Here is a 21876-nt window from a genome sequence, read left to right on the forward strand (position 1 = left end):
AAGGCAGAGAATCATTAAGAGGTATAAAATCTTTAGGCAGTCGAAAGACCGGAGAAAGTGTGGAACACATCGAATGGCTCTCCACTGCGATCTATAGGCATAAATCGCATTGTACAGGAATGAAAAAAACTAACGTTATTTTGGTTAATAATATTTTTGAAATAAAAATTTGTAAAGTAACAGTATATCATCCCAAATTGCACGAAATATAAAACTAAATTTAGATCCCTTACTGTTGGTACTTAGCGAAAATTAGTAAAACGACAATAATTAAAAGTTTTTTTTTCTCTGCAACTAAAGTGTAAACACAGTATTTCTGTAGTTGAAAGTATGAAATCATGTATATTACGAAAAACAAACATACAAACAAATAACCGAAAAAACCCACAACACTGATTTTTGCATAGGCCTGTTGAAAAGCTGGAGGAAGATTGGACTCAATTATTTTCTCTCGTCCCCGTTTTTTTGTTTTGTTTGTTTTTGTTTTTTTGTTTTGTTTTTTTGTTTTTGAATACATATTTCGATTTTGATTTTAGTTAATTGCAGTTTAAGTTTCCTAAATGGATAATAATGTTATTTATTGTTTTTACTTAGTTTTAGTTGTTTGTATTATCGCGTACTATATCTATACGTACGAACTCAGTTCTCGAGATTCCATACTGTATAAAAAGAATATTCCAGTAAGATATTGGGCGGAAACCGGTTATCAGTACCGGCAACGAAATGACATTGAACCGGAAATAGGTATTGTTATGATAGAATGGATTTGGAGATAAATTTTTAGATGAAATGATGATTCATCGTTGTTTTTGGTGCCATGCTGTTTTCCAAAAGATAAACAACTTATGTTCAAAGTAAGAATTCTTAATTTTAATTTCGTTGTACCGGAAAGAACGATGAAAATACAAGGCTTTTGTGTTCCATTTTTAGGCCTTCCATCTGGAAAGACGAGTCGCCATCCAAACCAGTTGTATGGCGCGATGGGTGGGTTCGTGTCTTCTTTGCCGAGCGACATACCACTGCCAGTTTAATAGGTTAGATAGGCTAGAATAGGTGTTACCATGTCCATGGTGGTACTGTTTTCGACGGCTAGCCTAGGCCAATGTTGTTGACCATCAGTTCTTGCATGGAGGAGTTTCTTAGTATATCCGGGGTCGTATTGTTCTGTAATGTTTTGATGAACCCTTTCTTCTTCTCTCGTTGCGTTGAAGGTCGACGATTTTTGTTTAGAAAAAAGTAAGTTGATTGTTGCTCTGTGTTGTGGTGTGTGTGTGTGATTAATTGAAACTGAACTTCTACTTCTACGATTGTACTCTGCAGAGTCCAAGGTTTGGATATTCCGCAGAGATCTTGCATAAATAAAGTGTGTGCGTGTAGATCACCAAACAACAAAAGGAACGAACATCACAAACAAAAGGAAGTAAAAAAAAGTGGATTTTGGTGAAGGAAACAAAAAAGCGTAGGCCTAAATCTAGGCCTAGCCTAGTCCTGGCCGACTTATGATGAGCATAGGCAAAATGCAAGGAAAATCCTAAGACTTAAGAGAATATTAATTATTGATATTATTGTTTTTGTTACTTAAATTTGCTACATGATGATTTATCCTCCCAGATATTAAAAAAAAGTAGGGTCTGCTTTGGGGATTATCTCCCACAAACATTTTGACTTTGCGTGATTTCGTCTGGCAGTTTCGAAAGTATGGGCCTATTTTCCAGAGCATTTTTGTGAAAATTAAGTCAAGGTTTATGTCTCTATATACTATATGTATTACACAATTGGTAATACTGTAAGTCTGTGAGGTTAAAAAGGTTTTTTTTTTACAAACTGATAGACTGATCGTGTCATTTCCGGGAATTTAAAGTGGCTAATTGTTCCACTCAGTACTGTGCAGATGATACCTCAAAAACTAGCTCAAATTTGCGAGGAAAATTGCTATAAAACTGGGTGTGCAGAATCGTAACTACTGTACTGCATAATACATTGATTATATATTAAGATTAGTTCAAAGCCAAATTTTCAGGCAAAGTCTGCGCGGAAATCGCAGAAACAGATTTTACTCTAAATTTAATTTTAAATTAAATTAAATTTAATTTAAAGATTTTTACTTTACAGTCTGGTGATTGTTAATATATGTTCCAAATATGGTAAAACTGGGAAAAATTTGGACCCCTATTTGGGAGCCCGGCCATCTCTTTGGGAACTTAAACCACTGTCGGACAACTTTAACCCCTTGTTGAAGAATTTCTGGCACCGCCATTGTCCATGACCTATGTCACAGAAAGAATCTCTAACATAATCAATGGTGCATTATGAAACAACAACATATTAACATGATTATGAAATTCAAATGATTTTCAAAGGTCAGTTAACTTGTTGTATCTAGTCGCAGTAAGTTAGACACTTTGATTCTGATTATTAATTATTAATGCTGGATTTGCTTTTGATGTGTTTGCTTCACTTACAACGACCCACTTGTAATCTGTTTTACTTTTGTGGCTTAGCATTTAATGATACAAAATTAGTCAGGTACTTCCTGTTAAAGTAGGCCTATGCTCCTAAATGGAAAAAACAAAAATTCCAGAAGAAATCCTTTCACATTATTTTTGTGAATAAATAATTTTTATGCATTTTTTTGCAGATTTTGATTTCCTGAAACTTAGTGGGCGTCAGCATGGCCGAAGACGGAGAAATTGGAATAAAAAGCGACACAGTGAAATACAGGGGACCTAAAACAAATTCTCAGGTTTGTGGGAAAATTATTTAGTCTATTGTTAATACTGATGTAAAGAAAAAATCAACTTGTATCAAATAAGAACACAATTACAAATATATGGAACCTCTAGCACACGTTGTGCTGTATGCCCTTTAGGTGAGATTTTTTTATACCTTGTTTCGCAAACATATTTTTTTAAAGATTGTCAAGAGGAGGGTGGGAAAAAAATTAAAATAAAATTTGACATATCTTATTTTTTGAGATTTCAAGCGGCTGGCGTATAAAAATAAAGAAAAATTTCCATTTCTTCATGGCAGTGGGTGCATTAGCATTTTCAGAAGATTGCTAATTTGGTGATATTTTGTTTGCTACTGATTTGGATTGAATCAGTCTTTCAGAATTATACTGTAACCTCCTCAATTCCTGTGCATTTAGAACAGACTGAATTTAATCCAAGACCATTTCAACCCAGTTACCTATTTAGGGGATGTTTTATTTTAACATTGCCATTTTCATGCGTACAAGGTCTCCTTTTACCCCCAGTTATTAGATCAAACACATTATGGAACACATACTCAGCTCCCTAAGGAGAATAACGCTTGTAATCGGCACATTTTTATGTGTTTATCAGATTAGATTTTCCATAATTTTTTCTATTTTATGTTATGCTTACCACCATTTCCTGTAAAATGTCTAAATTCCAAAAAAAAAAAATTATAATAACCAAAAAAATATTTATTAAAGTGTATTGTAACAAGGCTACAGCAGTGTACTATGTTCAAAAAGAATCATTAATTGTTATAAATGAATTGAAAACAAAAATGATGTAATTTTTTGTCATTTATATGTTGATATGAAAAATTACTGTATGCACTATAGTGTTTACTCCTGATAATTTGATAATCGTCTCTATTACTATTGATGAGTGGTAATTCGTAATTTTTTAAACTGACGGTACAGTTGCTATTAGTTAGCAGTCCCTTTTATGGTTCAACAAACTCTGTAGATATTAGATCATCTCAGGGGATTTTGTATGCTAATGAGCTATGGAATTAACAGACCAATGAAACATAAACACATTACGGTAGTTCCTTTTGGTAGCCTGCCCCCCTATTTTATGCTGGATTTTATGTATCGGCCTTTTCTCAGGCAAAATCCCAGGCTATGACTTTTTACAAATATTTTTAGGAAAACATCATTGGCTTTGAATTAGGCATACAGTGTCTACACAATTATCATTTGATTAAAAGGGGATTCCTGGGTAGAAACCCACCTCCCAAAATTGGTTCAATTTTTTTATTAAGGGGTCTGGGCAAAGAAACTATGGTACTTAGATATTTGGATCCAAAAATATCTATAGTAAAAATGTCTATAATACTTTCATTTTTACAGTATGGTTGAAATGACAGTAGGCATTTTGGATTCAAAAATGCCAACTTTCGTTTTTACAGATACCTGTAGGTTGATAACACTGGTTATTGTGAATATTAATTAGGTTTTTGAGCAGTGTCTTTAAACTTTTTTTTTTTTATAACTTGTTTTCCTGATTTTAAATGAGTTTTTTTTTAGCTTTCAACATTATTGTGGTAGCATTTTGTCTCATGGTAATCATTATCAATTGTCATCACCACCGTCATTATTATCATCATCACCATCATCATCATTACCACCACCACCACCACCACAACCATCACACATTGTGGTGGACGACCAGAGTTGCTGGTACCGGGTTACCGTGTAGCACAGACACAAAGGGACTCTTAGGGGCGAAGAAAGTAATTGATCGAGTTCCTAGTCCACATTTAAAGTGCCCTGAGCATTTTACATTAGATGGATATGTGCGCTGTATAAAACTACACTATTATTATTATTATTATTATTATTATTACATTATAATTATCATAACTTTATCCATACTACCTTTAATATTTACCTTTACATCATCATCATTTTGATCATCATCAATATCATCATCATTATCAATGTTATCCCCATTAATATCATCATAGTCATCATTATTAATATTGCCATCAATATCATCGTCAACATCATTATTGGTACGGCCATTATTTGTCAAATTCAAAGTGTCACCATTGATACTGTTTCCTACAACAAGGTATTTAAATTATTAACCAAATTGTAATAAAATATTAGTAACTTTACCATCATAATTAAATAAATAATGATTCTTAATTGCCATCACCATTATCATTATCATAATCACTACTATTACATCACTTAATGTTTGTTAATCGGCCATTTCATAATTTCATAATTGCGCATGCGAGGCAAATCCATAGTGCACAATACCTGCCTCATTATGGTGACTCATCCCATGCCATTTGTGTTATTATCTCTTTGCTCATTTTTGCCTCAACACAATTTGACAAGCTTTCCATTAAGGTATCTTGTAACAGATGGTGACAATATTAACTATTGAATAGCATCAGTTACCATTTTTCCACTACAGTCATTTTCAAAATCATTGTGTGTGAATTCTTGAGTACTCATTATTCCATGAATCTTCAAGATCAGCAAGAGTTATCAACAATTTTCATTAATCAAATTACTATCTGTGCATTGATCCTTTAAACCAATTTGGCATAGCAGGAAAATAAGGTTTTCATTATCGCCACAGTCATCGCGATGATGTTGGTAAGATGAGGGTGATCAGTTTTAATCATTGGATTGTTAACTGTCATTATCCACATCATCATTGTCATCATCATCATTGTCATCATCATCATTGTCATCATCATCATCATCAGTGTTGCCATCATCTGAATAATCATCATCATCATAATCATCAGCAGCATCATTATCTTTATTATCATAATCATCATGGTCATCAATGTCATCAACATTTTTATCATCATCAACATCAACATCTTTATCATCATGATCATTGTCATCGTCATCATAAACATCTTTATCATCATCAACATCAACATCTTTATCATCATTATCATGATCATTGTCATCGTCATCATAAACATCTTTATCATCATCGTTGTCATCGTCATAATCAACATCTTCATCATCAACTTCTTCATAGGCGGAAGCAGTCCATTACTGTAGGTCAGGCAGCCGTCTGACCAATCTTTTGCTGAGAAATATTTTATTATACTATTTTTTATAATAACATATACACAACAACATCTTTATCATCATCGCCATCATTAACGTCTTTACGACCGTTAACTCTGCCACAAGTATTATCTTCACTTTTCCTTTTTTTTTCATTTGCTAATTTTTTGCATAAGAGATAATGTTCTGTTAATGGTTTGTTCAACTATTTTAATACAGTAGTAACTTTGGTTTTTGCATCTATTACCCCCTCGGGGCACAGACACTTTGTTATCATCTGGCAGTTAACATTGTAAAAGCAAGTAAATCCGGTGGACGTGCATGATGGGTACTACTACCACGAGAGGTAGGGGGCGCCCTATTTGAAAACGAATAGAAAACGTGAAAATGCGTCAAAGAGACGCAGCACACGTTCAATACGGACGCCTTTTTATGGTATTTTGAAGGATGCCCTCTAAAACGTACTAGTACTTTTCGAGATACGGTATTGTACTGTAATAGGCAGTAGACACACGCATCTGCTGGGAGCCTATTTTTTAACTTGTTTGTAAACCATGTACAGATTGGCCTACATTTAACATAATTGATAATGAAGTGTGTTTATGACTGAGATACCTTAGGGAAGTGAACTACTTAAATTGTGTAAAATTGCAGGTGATAACGTAATGGCTAGGAGATTTCCTACACCACAAATTTCTGTTCATACAATATTCATGTTATTAATGATTAGGCCAAAAAAAAAAATTTATTAGTTACCCCCTCCCTCAATACCTTTGGGGAAATTCTGATTTTTTTTTTTACTCCAATCAACATATTTTTTTATTTCAAACGGTTGTTTTTCCATCTTTTTTCACTTGAAAAGCTTAGGATTTCTTTCAAATATGTTTACTGGTACAACAAAAACATATTTTAAAATATAAATTTGATTCCATTATTATGACTTTTTATATATGTGTCCATAACCATTGATTAACTCGTGAACATCGGTAAAATGGGGGCGGGGTTAGCAAAAAAAAAAAAAAAAAACACCTCCCTCCCTCATCAGTTTTTATTCTTTGATAGGGTGATAAACTAATAATTTTTTTTTATGGGGTGAAAATTATATGATATTTTTTCATATTTTTTAAAACTAATTAAAAAAAAAATTATTAATAAAAAAGAAAATTGTGGGAAGAAATGCTGTTATAATGTCCATAATAATAAGATGTTATACTATTGCTATATTTCTCTCAAATGCACTCAAACAGTTTATGCTGATGAATAAAGCTAAGGAAGTACATGTACTTGGTTTTGCTTACATTTTGCAGTGTATTGTATGACTATTCATTCGTACTTTGTCATTCAACTAACACCCATTTGATTAGCATTAATTCTATCAGAGTATAATTTGTTGCTTTTCATCATAACTAAAAGCTGGTGACGGCAACTCTGCAGTTCTATTACAGTATATGTAACGTACAACAGATTACACGCTTGTTGAGTTGTAAAACAAAACTCGCTAAGAAGCTGGAGCCAAAAAATATGTAAATTTATTTAATATTACTTGGTTTGTTTTGAATATGTTATTCTGCAGTACATTCAGTATGCTTCTAATGCAATGCCAATTATAAATTTATCAGAATAACGATCTATTTTATTTTAACAAAGCAATTTTTATTTTTCAAGATTTGTTCACCTTTCTCTTTAAAAAAAGTTCAGTATTTAAATGTTATGATTTTTTTTAGTTGTCAAGTTTTTCTTATTCATTTTAATGGTATGATTTTTTTTTTTTTTTGTATAGGTATACTAAAATGAATTAATACCAAAAGACCAAAATAAAAAATACTAATAAACAGCAAAAATATTAGGTATTCCTACAGTAATTCTATTATCTATTATATATTAAGATATTGTCTTTCTTCTTTCTCATTTAAATTTTATAATTATTTTATAATTTTTTTTTTATGATTAACTTTAATACAAAAAAAGAATGAATAATGTCCTGATATTAAATGAGTCTTAACAATGATATAGAAGACCATTTTTAAGACAACTTTACTATAATTTTAATGAACACCAAAACACCAAAATAAATAAACCAATAAACTGCAAAATTATTAAGTATTTCTATTCCTAATAATAACTCTACATTTCTAAGGTTTTATAAAATTATAGGTCTATTATTAAACAATTACTGTAGACCTATTATTTGCCAAAGTTTTTAAACTTGGCCTTTTCTCCAGTAAAGCCCACCTTAATTTAAAGCTTGTAAAGTAACAAATTTATATAATAAAAACATATTTTCCAAATCAGTAATTGTATTCATACAATATATTGTATTACATACTGTGTACCACCTCATTGGAATTCCTTGCGTTCAGTTGATACCATTTTAGCTTGTCACACACTTAATAAATATAGTCACCTTTAAATACTTGCTTTAGCTATTAATAGTTTTATGTATACGTAGAAAGAAGTTACCAAAATTGGTTTAGTGAAAGGTGAAACAGATAGCAAACTTAAAATTAATTTTGCACCAGGACACATATTACCGGAATCTAATTGTCAGTTTATATGTAAATCTGGATGGAAAATTAAGGAAATAAAGCTACTGTTAGGGATGGCCAAGGTAGGTGTATAGCTAGAGGAATTAACACTCTGACTGCCATGGGTTTGAAAATTAGTATCACATTACTGTTAATGTAAGTGAGTAATTGGAATTGGAAAAAAGAATCTAATGTTAAGAATGAAAAAATTAAAAAAAATCAGCCACCTCCAGATATTTTAACGAATTTTGACTCTTTTCCGAAGATCATTGAGAGTGCGTATGTGATTAGATTGAGATGTAATGAATACTACAGGAACTACAAACATCTTAGCTTTACAGTGGTACTTTATTCTAATCACAATCTGTGACCTGTTAAACACTAAAATGAATATGACTCACTTTGGGAGATTTACGCAATTTCGCACAGCGTAGCTGAGATAATCGTAATTTTGGGAAAGTACATCAGTACTGCTACGCTCAATGTAAACAGATAAATAGTGAAATACTTACGGTCCAGACTGAATATAGTGTTAAAATTGTAAGTACATGTCGGTAATTACCCCATCTATCGGATTCCTGACCAACAGAACAGAGTCGGACTTACACATGTGTCTCGAAAACCACGAGTTATCCCACAAACGTATGTGTTTGCATGTTTTTACACAGTTGTTTGGTTTTGTGGTTTTATTGTTTTGTGGTTCTGAGAAGGCTTCAGAAATTTGCTGTTTTGGCACCTTATAAATTCCATGATTGATTGATTGATTGGGACCTTAGGAAAAATAACTAACAGATAGGGCTTAGGAGAAAGGTCCATTAAAAATCTCATGAGATTCAAAATTACTTTTTTATTAATAGTTTAATTGAATATTGACCTAAAATGATAAATTACTGACCCCTTAGCTTTTAAACTTAAATTTAGAAGTTTCATCTTCTCCAATTTATAGTAATTCTGGGTTCAACAGTATTCTAATCCATTTACCTTTCCCATAAATCAAATCAAGTAGCAGTTTATAATTTAACTGGCATCGCTTCTTTATTTTAATGCTGTGGCTATTGTTACACCAGTCTTAAATGAATTGTTAATTCTGATTGGATGTTTGTCCTAAATCCAATCCGTACAAGCAATACAATCATAGTATAAGAATTTAGAATTTGTTTAACTTTGGTGTAATCAAGGAGAAAATGATAATTATGGCCACTGTTGTGATTTGATGACAGTAATTGGAAGGTGGCTAACCCTTGAAGTAATAGTTGAGTTCAGTTATAGTAAATATATCTTAAATTTCAAAATCCTTGTTGAATTGCAACATTTTAACATGCAGAAATTTGAGTATTCAGCTTGTGATAGAAATATAAATGTTTCATGGTTTTCACATAATAATCATATTTTATGAACAAATTCAAAATATTCATATAACCAATCACATTTTAATGTCAAAATGTGGATATATTTTGGTTGTTTAAATGTAAATTAAACTGGAAAATGCTAATTTTTATCTTAGTACATTAAAATATTTTTGTATGCATAGTTGCATGAATTTGATTAGTCAGCATAAGGTATGAATTACTGTAGAACCTGAAAGAAAAAAAAAAGAAACATGTCAAAATAAAAAAATTAATTAAATAAGTCTTTCAATAGTAAGAAAGTATAATGGTAATGAAATTTTGTTTGAAAATTAACATAGTTTTACTTTTCACAGCTTGGGAAAATGAATTATTCCTTCTGTGCTGTTGATTTCAAAGGCTACCATATATTGTATCATCTATATTGTTCTAATACCTATATTAAAACAATATCATTATTTTAACTACAGTATAAATATTTTCTATAATGTAATTAAAGGTTTAAGAAAATTTTATGCCATTATTTTCTAAATGTTTGAATTAATCAGTTGCTGTTTGTAAACATTTTTTTTTAAATTCTTGAATCAGCTCATATTAATGGTCATTGTTTGCTATATTTTGTATGAAACTATAAAAACATTAATATTTTATATCCATTGACTGACACTCCTGTCTGGACTTTGTGATGTTGTAAGACAGTAATCACATTGTGTACATTATAATACAATATTTCCAGGACTTTGTCAATTTTTTCTTATTTGCCATGATTTGATTGGTCGTCATATCCTGCTGTGATTAGGACAGCTTGGCTGGGTCAGGTCACATTCGTAAATGTCAGCCTTAATATAGTACATGGTCGGTTAGCTTGTTATATATAGTACAACCAAATTCCAGTAGTACACTGTACACTTCAGTTGGTGAATATTAAATAACCTTTAACCTTTAACCTTTAAATTCATAAAAATGAATTCTTGAAAATGACAACAATCTTAAAAATTAATTTTGAAATTTAACTTACTATAATTTTGCAGTAACATACAAATTATTAATTTGAGCATAGAAATTTTTGAATTAAAAAAATGGGTACCCTGATTTTTATACTGGATAAAGATTAAAAATAATAAAAACTTTCAGTAACTGGAAGTATTTCTATCATATTTTGCTATAAAATTATGGTGGGTAAACATGTTTTAAATACACCTATATTATTTGATTTTTTTATTACTTCAAAATGAGCATGTTAATTTGAAAAATGATTTGTATGGTATTTTTTGGGTATTTTTCAAAGGACAATTACTAATTCCAGTAATGTTTGTATGGGTTAAGACTGAGTTTTGTATTCTTCAAGTTCATAATCTTCCTAGGCCAGGTCACAGTTGCTTGAAGGTTATTGTAAATTCCATGTCTTCTGTGGCTTAATATTGTACCTCTCATAGAATTACAATTTAACCAAAATCATATATCTCCCTAATATTTTACTTATCCGCATGATGCCCAAATAAAAACCGTAATCTCTTCTGTGAAGTACTTGTATATTCTGAAGGATGTTTTTCTTTTGTTTGTTTCAAAATTGGAATAGTTCGGAATGGATGTTATAGAGTTTAAGGCCAGCAGTTTTTATGTTTTTTGTTTTTTTTTTGTAAAGAGAAATTTATGACAGACTTTAGAATAAGCTTGTTATTTTTACTGAAATTTAGTTTTGAAATATTTGCAACCTTGCTATTTGTTGATGCATCACATTTCTTGCAAAATAACTTAATACAACTGAAGTAGGAGCATGTGGCACAGCTTATAAGGTGTCTTGCTTTCAATTTGAAGGTCGGGGGTTCGAAACCGATGCTTGTCACACTGCTTGTGCATTTGCCTCTCTTTACCCATGAGTAAAAATTGGTACATGGTTGGAGAAAATTGATTCGGAATGAAATTAGTAGTGCTGAACTACACGCATAGAGAGGAGCTTAGCTCAGTTGGTTAAACTGGTGGTAGCCACTGTGTATGCGCTGAACTGCGGAGATCTCTTGATCCCCGGTTCAATTCCCATCGCTGCTCTCCTTGTATTTCAGCTGGAGGGCTGAATACAAGTTACGATAATGCACCATCTTTCAGATGAGACGTTTAAGCTGTTGGTCTCGTGTGAACGCAGTATACTCTTCAGAAAAGAGTAGGGAATTGTCTCCCAGTGTACTGCCCAATCACCACTAGTTGATTATCTCTGATTTTGAACAAATCATTTTTTTTTTTCAGGGAAATGATAACAAATTTGGCAAAACACAACTTATCCAGTTGGTAGGAATATTGGAGAATGAAATTCAAACTAGAGATCTCATTATACACCAGTTTAAGGTAAGTTACTATATGCAGCCTAAGGTCACAGAAAGTACTTACAGTATATCAATGTGGATTGGTAACGGGTTAGGATTCATTTTGAAAAAATGTGCTATTGCGCAACCGGCGGGTCTGAAGCATGTGATTATCTCGGTGGCATTTTGGGGGAAAATTAAAGAAAATAAACCGTTGGGAATAGTGTACAGATAACATTTGATGCTGGAAGGATTTCATTGAGACTATTTTCATGGTTGCAGGCACAATTTTTTTTCCAAGCCTGGGCATATTATATTGCTCAGCTTACACTAGTATATACAGGTACAGTTCTGTAGCTGGGCACTTAAAACCAAACATTCATTTGGTTGATGTGACAGTTATATATAATTTATAAACTTATGAATGGTAAAGTAGATCGGATGTAAATTATTTCCAAGTGCTGTCATGTGTACTTAATCCGGACAGGATGACATAACGCGATGGTTATATCCATGCCCGGCATGACGATACTGTGTGTCAATCGAACACAATAGACTGCACTTGTTCGTGGGCCATCCTGACAATAGGCACCATGCCACCGTATGTTCAGCATTATGCGCGGTCCAATGCACGGTGCACTCTCTGTTCTATTGATTGCTAGCTACAGCGTAATGCGCATCGCAGGAGTTTTTTGCCGGCAGCTGTCGAAGTGTAGCAAACAGCTGACGGTGGATGCTAACCGGTAGAAACTTAGAATAACTGTATCATCCATTTATGTACAATACCTGCTTGACCAAACATATTGATTCGATATTGGCTTTGTTTTCTCTTATTCACAATAAACTCATGGTTATTGATCCAGTCCCATTTGTTATTTAATACCTCCATTCACCAATAAATTTCTTTATTATCCATGTTTATTGTGAGTTGGTATTAAATTGAGTGACTTTTGATCCAAGGTTGTGGTAGATGACCATTATTCAGAAGACATTCAATGAACATAATTTAGAACAAATCCATTAGGGACATATGACATCTACAGTACAGTACAATATGACAATACAGAATAGCTAAAACTACAATGTGGTTTATTGATATTTTAGAAGTAAATAATTTATTAAGTATTATGTAGAGTACTTGTATCAAAATAAAATCAATTAATTTTTTTCTCAGTTTTGTTACATTCAGTCCATGTTTAAAGAAAATACAACAATTTTTTTATGCAGTACAGTATTATCATTGCCAAATACCTATAAAATAACATAAAAATGAAGAAACTACAAAATAACAATACAGAATAGCTAAAACTACAATGTGGTTTATTGGTATTTTTGAATTAAAAAGTATATATTACGTGGAGTATTGTATCATAAAAGAAAATAAAATTAATTAATTTTTTTCTCAGTTTTGTTATATTCTGTGTATGTTTAAAGAAAAATACAATAATTTTTTTTATATAGATTATCATTGCCAAATACATATAAACTAACAAAAAACTACAAAATGACAATACAGAATAGCTAAAACTCCAATGTGGTTTATTGGTATTTTGGAATTAAAAAGTATATATTATGTGGAGTATTGTAAAGAAAATAAAATCAATAATTTTTTTTCTCAGTTTTATTTCATTCTGTTTATGTTTTAAGACAAGTATTTTTTTATACAGTAACATTGAAATAACATAAAAATGAAGAAATTACAAAGCGACAATAGAAAATAGTTAAAACTACAATTAGGTTTATTGGTATTTTGGAATTAAAGAAGTATATATTATGTGGAGTAATGTATCATAAATAAAATAAAATGATTTAATTTTTTTTCTAAGTTTTATTACATTCTGTGTGTTTTAAGAAAAGACAAGAATTTTTTTAATACAGTATCATGGCCAAATACATATAAAATAAACATAAAAAAGGAAGAAACTACAAAATGACAATACAGAATAGCTACAACTACAACAATATGGTTTATCGATATTTTTGAATTAAATAATAATTATTATGTGGAGTGTTGTATCATAGAACAAAATATAATCTTTTCTGTTTATGTCTTAAGAAAAGACAATATTTTTTATATACAGTATCATTGCCAAATACATATAAAATAACAAAATAAAATAAAGAATATAATATAAAATTAATAGAATGTGCAAATAAGAGAGGAACTGATGGAATAAATCTTGTGATGTTTATACTGAAATTATATGAATTCAATTATATAAATGTATTATCTATTTTCACATTTTATTTTATTATTTATATTGCTTTTATATTTTTACTGAAAGGAAGAAATCCACTAAACAATACAATCGGGCTAGTTAGCTTAATATAAATTTAGTGTTCATATTTTGAGAATATATAACATAAAAAAGATGGATTTCATTGAGATAATATGATTTAAGTGGAAAGATAAGTAATGTTTTTTAACTAGCAGAAAGCAAAAATAAAAAATCGTACAATTAAGACTCAACCATAATACTAAAAGGAAATCATCAAAAGAAAGCCATAAATTTAATATTTAGGTTACATTAAGGAAATTGTAATTAATAATTGAGCAAAATACGTAAGGAATATTTATAAGCTACATTTATGTAAAATTCATGTATCTTTTTATGGATTTTTTAATGTAATATTATGTAAAATGCAATATAATTTAATAATGTACAGTATATAATTTAACCATAAAAGTGCTTGCAATTTGTAATCATTTTTTAATTTATTTCTTAATACCATTCTCACAATAGGTATGAACTTTTTTATTCATTATCTTAAATTCTCAATTGTATTGGCATGGTCCTGCATCAGATGAAATCCACTACTTTGTAAAGGAAAATGTTAATTTATTTTAGTAGAAATATCAAGTGAGCACAATTTTCATAGATTATTAATATGATTTTATGTATTTATGATTCTTGACTATTTAAAAACAAAATTTTTTTCGCAGGTTGAACGCCAGAAACTGCTACGTAGTAAAGCAGTGCAGAAGAAGCTGATCTTTAACAATCCTTATGCGGCGTTAATCCGTGACCGGCCAGATGGCGAACCGGGGGAAGAGGAGGCTAATCACCCCCTGCAACATCTTCAAACTCTTATAGCTCACCATAAAAAGGCTGAGCAAAATATGATAGCAGAGTTAAAAGCCTTGACTGAGAGCCATGCAAAGGTATGCCCTCACAGTCATCGCCGTCAGGATGTATGGTATCTATTTATAGAAATAGATCCATCCATCTAATTATCCATTCATCAAGCTATTCATTTCTCCCTGTATCTTTTCATCTACATTCATTCATCCATCCATTCCTTCATCCCTCCATTCATTCATCCATCCACCATCCATCCATCCATCTATCCATCCATCCGTCTATCCATCCATCCATCCGTCCATCCATTTATTCATCCATCCATCCATCCATCTATTATTTAATTATCCATCCTTCCATCCATCCATTTATTCATCCATCCATCCATCATTCAATCATCCATCCATTCATTCATCCATCCATCTATTTATAAATCCATCCATCTATCTATCTATCAATCCATCCATCTATCAATCCATCCATCCAATCATCATCCATCCATCTTTCTATCTATCATCCATCCATCCATCTATCCATCCATCAATCCATCCAACTATCATCCATCCATCTATCATCCATCATCATCATCATCATCTATCCATCCATCCAGTCATCATCCATCCATCCATCATCATCATCATCATCTATCCATCCATCCAGTCATCATCCATCCATCCACCATTCAATCATCCATCCATCCATCTGTCCATCCATCAATCCATCCATCCATCTATCATCCATCCATCCGTCCATCTATCTATCCATCCGTTTAACCAACCTGTCCATCAACCAGACCTTACCCTCATGCATCCATACATCAATTCATCAATTTATCCATTATCCATTCATCAGGCTATTTATTCCATTATACTTATCCATCTATCTATCTCTTCCTGTATCTCTACATCTATATATTCAACCATCCATCCTTCCATTACTTCATTCTTCCATTCATTCATCCATTCATTCATCCATCCATTCATTTATGCATTCATATATTGATTTGATTGATTGATTGACTGATTGGTCAGTTGATTTTTTTAATTAACCATTCATTCATTCATTAATCCATTATCATCATTCATCCATTCATCCCTTTATTCATTGATTTATACATCTATCATCCATCCATACATCTATCCATTTGTTCCTTCATCGCCATGCATCTTCTTCCGCATCGCCATCGTCTATATTGTATCCGTTGATCCATCCATGCTTTTGATGGTTTCCATTTCATTAATCTCAACTTCGCCAAGTAATACATTAAATCAATCAAGATTATTTATAAAGAATATAGGAAAATCATCATACTGTAGTATTCATACCACTGATACTGTGGGTCAAAGGCTTCAGTGATATTTCCCCTACAGTCCACAGGCTCCATCTGTATTATACAATACATATTAACAATCTCAATGATGAATTGGGTTGTAAAAGCACTTTATAAGATGTTTACGTCTCTAGTAGTCTGCATGGTTGTCATGCTTTATTTACTGCACTATAAACACCTTAAGTTTTATCACTCTAAAATTTCACGATTTCCGACCATTAGTAATTTCTATGACCTCCTAATTGAAGATGGCCAGACAACTTATCTTTTGATTTTCATGAATTGTCAACAAAGCCAATAAGAATTTTTTTTTAAAAATGAAAAAATGAATTTTGTTATATATTCAAAATTCAGATTTTTCAATGTAAATTATTCAGCATATTGTAAATTTTTATTCTTTTTATTAATATAACAATTTATATTTTTACCAGGCCTTATCATCCACAAATGCCAATAGTGTCATTAATTTAACATTACTTACAGTCCCATTGATGGCTATTTGTAGGGTATACAAACAATAAATTATACAAGTTCTTTTTACTTGCTATCAAAAAACAATAACGTAACAATCAAGTAATACAGATTGACAAGAAATAATGGAAGAAATATTCTTCTGTACATAAACATATAACAATTTTATTAACATTAAAAGCAAAAGGTCAGAGACAATATTGCATAATTACTCTCCTGTACATAAAAAAAAAGTCAAAATTTGTTTAATATTAAGATTTGTTGATCATATATGAATGGACCAACTGAGGGAGTAGTTAGTACCATACAGTATTAGAATGTAAATTCGCTTTTCCCTTAATTCTTTTTTTCCATGTTTGTACCTTATTATCAGGTTTCTGTCTGTACTTTCATTGCCAACGAATTTTACATCCACCAAACACAATTACCCATACATGCAGTGCCGCTGACTAGCCAAGTGCCTGCATATGCTGTTAATTGTGGTTTAATAAGATGTTAATTAGCTTACTCAACTGCTAGTTAATAATGAGCTGACTCAGAAATACCAGTGCAACTCTGCATAAATTCTATTGATCCCTGTGCGTTTGCTGTTCTCGGTTTTCATCAACATTGATCGAATCGTTTCCAGTAGTATGGTATCATCAATATTCTCAGTATTCCATATTATCCAGGGAACTAAAAAATGTCTGTAATTCTATAAAAGAACTAAAACCCAAGAGTATACATGTATTCCTCAAGGACATTGTTTTCCCATTGAAAACATCTCCCTACATGTTCCCTGGATTTGTTTTTCCATATGGAATAATTTAATAACGATAATTTGGCATTAAAAATTTGTAAGCATGAAATTTACTGTAAATAAGGTTTAATTTTCAAAATTATCTAATTAAGATCAATTTTACGAGGAATGATCTGACTGGGTTCAGGTTCTATTAAAAATAGTTTCTAGTTTACTCTACTTTTAATAATTCTATTTTCTAATTTTTTTCACAGTCGTCATACAATATAATAAACATTTGTGTAAATATTATAAATAATGTTCATTACCTACAGGCTGGTTACTGTTGAAATTTTCTGGTCCTTGAGTATAAGCCCCTTCCTTCTCTTTTCCCCCCACTCCCTCATAAAAAAAAACCCCTCTAACAAAGATTGGAAGAGATGGATGCTTATACCTGATTAACTCTAGTATGAGTACAGTTTTGGTATAATATTTAGTGATAGTCTAAAATATATTACTAGCATTTATCCTTATAACACATGTATACATTTTCCCTGTAAAGTGATGATTCATCGGTATTTTGCCCCTTTAAGGTGATAACAGTTGTTCTGCAGTAGCACTGTAATACAGTTACTGGATATGTTGACCTTTAACTTGATAACACATGGATATGCTTTCTTTGGTAAAATGATACAACATGGATATATTTTTTCATTAATATTATAATATGTCATTGTGTTTTGTCCTTTAGACTGTTTCTCAGCTAGAGGATGAGAGGCACAAACACGCCCAGGATGCAGCGCAGGGAGATGATGTCACCTACATGTTGGAAAAAGAAAGAGAACGTCTTATACAACAGGTGAGATTAATATCCCTACCCCCTCCCTAACATTTCATCACACCTGGTGAATGGTACACCCCAATAGGCCTGCTACATTAGGGACTTTTTTGGTGGACAACGTAAAGAGTAAATTAAACCTTATTATTAGAAGTGAAATATTTTAAAAGTTTTACGTTCTTGACTGATATGAAGATAAATAAATTTGGCACCAAAATTTCCTAAAATTGCTGAGCTATCAAGATACATGTTGTGTATTAATCAGGTTTGGAGTTAGCATTTATGTCATCTGGTAAAATGTCTTACTTAATGACTTTATTGATAATTTAAATTTGGGAATCACCTAAGCTCAGTTGCAAGCAAATTTTCTGTGAGGAAACACGAATATAAATGGCATAATGATATAAGGTCAACTAACAATAGGTTTTGCTGCTGCCTCGCAGATTTACTTCTTGTGTTTCTGTTTTGTATTTTAAATGTATAGGCAAAATAAATGATATGATGTTATAATAAGCTCAGAAGTGGAATTTTACCTGTGTTATTATAAAATAATAACAATAATAGGTAATTATAAAATGACTAGTATATTTGTGTTCCAATTGTTTATCATTTATGGTGTCCCAATTCAATAATTTTATTTCTTGATTGCAGGTTGAATTTGAGAAAGCGCAGCAGAAAAAGCTAGAAAAGGAAAACAAGAGAGCGCAGAATTTGATCGTTCAGGAACGAAAGAAAATCAAGCAAGTTGCAAAGTTCATGCTTGAGGAGAGAACTGTACTGTTGGAACAACTAAAAGAAGAACAACAAAAATCAGACATGCTTGCTCATTCCCTACTATCTCTCCAGCAAAAGGTGGAGAACACAGAGAGCTTCCTTTCGGCAGAATCTAAGGATGCTGCAAAACGAGAGGCAGAGATGGAGAAGCAGTTGTCTGAAGTTGATATAGAAAGAGAACAATTGAAAGCTAAGTACAATCGAGAAGAGAAAAGGAATAAAGAATTCAAAGAGGAAATTCAAGGTTTACGGAAGAAGGTTAGTGACCTTGAACAAGCCTTGGCAAGTACAGAACAGCAACTGAAATCAGAAATTGCAAAGAAGAATTCCAAGATTAGTCCAAGTAATAGTGCAGTCTCTATAGTGGGAATCTCTGGTAAAGACACTAAACAAAAGACACCTCCAGTAGCAAGAGCGACTGCCAAAGTTATCAGAGATCGCAAATTAGATCGCTCTGACGGTTCCAATTCTTCCAGTTCCGAAGACCTTCATAACCCAAGAAGCGGTAAAAACCTAGGAGGTGTTCCAAGAGCTTCGAGTGGGGGTGTGAAACCTGGTTCGAAATCAAAGCCGAAAGTAGGAAATTCATCACCGACAACGCAGGTGCGAGGAAGCAACAACGGGAGGGCATCGCCGGTCAACAGAAGTAAGCAAGCAACCGTGGCAGGCAGTAAGCGTGGCGCAGCTGTAGCAACTTCAACTGCTAACCCTCCCACTGCTAAGGTTCTTCCGCTGACACAGCAGCAAGGCAAGCCTGGTTCACCAGGCAGAGGTACTGGTTCATTAATCAACACAGGAGAGGAAAGGTCTAGAGATGCCAAAGCCACTAACAATTCTAAGCAAACCCCTTCTTCTAATCAACCCCTTCTAATTCAGGCATCAAGCCCGAGCGGGACACTAACCACAAAGAAGGTTGTATCTCCCCGGGGAAATCCCCCTCCCATACCCCCTAACAAACCAACTCTTATACCTCAGAAGTTTGGTCCTTCAAGCACACAGCTAAACAGTGGAGTTGGTAGAACTGCATCTGTAGTAGCTAAAAAACCGGATTCTTTGGTGGAGGCTCGCAAACAGTTCTACGCAAGTAAGCTGGGAGGAATTTCGGGGCACAAGCCAGTTAACACAGGTAGCGTCCTCAACGCCAACAGTAACAACTCTAATGCAGAGGGCATGGCCAGGGACTTGCAGGTGGGTGAGGTTTCAAGAAGGTCGGATGATTCTACTCCAGGCCAGGCCAGCCTAGCTCCACACCACACAAAGACAGGTATTACTAACAACTAGCCTTCCTAAGGCTACTGGCTTGCACGGTACTCTATTAGCACTAAACCAGCTCTTCGGAACTTAATATGGCTTGCCTAGTATTTTGTGGTGTGACAATATTTAACCTAAATAATATACGCCTAAATACAGTTAATATTAGTAAAAACATTATCTTTACCAATAGACTAAATTATAACAATATATTTGTGTGTGTGTGTATATAATATATAGATATATAACTATGTATATACATATGCATTTATACACATAATAGACACTATATTATAATCATTATATATCTTTGATAGAGTTTATACTCATTAACATAGTTTAATATTATATCATTAAAATGTTCTCATGTGCACACTATTTTTTTTAGTAAAGATAAGGAGAGAACACAAAAATTGGCAATCTAAATTTTAAAATGAAAATTTAAAAGAATAAAGTACAACATTATAAGCAGGCTGATGTAAATGACATGTTAACATTTTTTAGTCAAAAATATATAAATAAATATAAAATAAAAATTAATAATAAACCATCAAATAAAATAATCTCCATTCCCTGAATAATCTCAAAATAAATGTGATTTTAAAAGAAAATTGAATTTTAGACCAAACTTGTGTGATAGCGCCCTCTACTGTGACCCTTGACCCTGGCCATGGCCTCAATGCTGGTTGAGTTTTGCTTCTGTCCTCTGCTTGTAATTGTTGGTTTCCATCTGGTGTCTCTTCACTCTTTCTCTCTGTTGCTTATGTAAAGTTTGAGAATGTAACCAAGTCTATGTAAAGTTGGCTAAAATACAACGTAGGCCTTAGAATTCCTGTAGTTTAGGCAATCTCTTCCTTCCTACCAACTTCACCCCCTTTGATTCCAACCATGGTTTGTAAGGGGAAACATTTCATGTTTCTTAGGTCATTTTTCTACAGTGATATAATCTTTAGTAAATTATTTATACTTTTCATAAAATAACTTACCTATTAATTGTTGAATGTGTGCAAGGTAGTGTTAATTGTAATGCATTTTTTAATTATTATTTTTATCATTATTATTATCATCATCATAATTATGTTTAATATTATTATTATTATTATTTATCAGTTTTATTTTATTCCATCTGTTTTAAAATACTGAATAGTTCCCAAACTAGTTTCCTGAGATTAACACACATATCAAAGTAATAAGCCAATTCCTAATTTGAACTTCACATGCCCATATTCGTCAGGGTCAGTCGACAACCAAACATACACACAACATTCGTTTATGCAGACTGACCTTGTATATGGGGCATGCGCACTTCAAACTATGAATTGGCTTACTGTTTCCAGAAATTAATTCTAGAAATTCTAGAAAATCAGAATTAATGCTAGAAAGGCAGACATAAACTATACTGTTTTGTACTTTCATGACTCTAATGTGTTCCATCAGACTTTA

At 32.2% G+C, this 21876-nt stretch overlaps 1 protein-coding gene across 5 annotated transcripts in view; it reads left to right on the forward strand.

Annotated features, from left to right (window-relative positions):
* Window positions 1-717: 717 nt before the first annotated feature.
* The window catches only part of LOC117116482 (cortactin-binding protein 2-like), a 42014-nt gene continuing 20855 nt past the window's right edge, over window positions 718-21876 (forward strand). Inside the window, exons 1-6 of one of the 5 annotated variants that reach the window (XM_033260542.1) lie at window positions 718-854; window positions 2639-2743; window positions 11916-12014; window positions 14916-15134; window positions 18322-18429; window positions 19060-20446. In XM_033260542.1, the coding sequence (XP_033116433.1) occupies window positions 2672-2743; window positions 11916-12014; window positions 14916-15134; window positions 18322-18429; window positions 19060-20446 (1885 nt within the window). In that variant the 5' untranslated portion in view covers window positions 718-854; window positions 2639-2671. Of the gene's footprint in view, window positions 855-1010; window positions 1237-2638; window positions 2744-11915; window positions 12015-14915; window positions 15135-18321; window positions 18430-19059; window positions 20447-21876 lie in introns of those variants that run through there. The other 4 variants (XM_033260544.1, XM_033260545.1, XM_033260546.1 and 1 more) reach the window with 4 other exon arrangements.

Source organism: Anneissia japonica, unplaced genomic scaffold, assembly GCF_011630105.1.
Source record: "Anneissia japonica isolate Jap-2015-1 unplaced genomic scaffold, ASM1163010v1 scaffold263_len647688_cov178, whole genome shotgun sequence".
NCBI classification, from domain to species: domain Eukaryota; kingdom Metazoa; phylum Echinodermata; class Crinoidea; order Comatulida; family Comatulidae; genus Anneissia; species Anneissia japonica.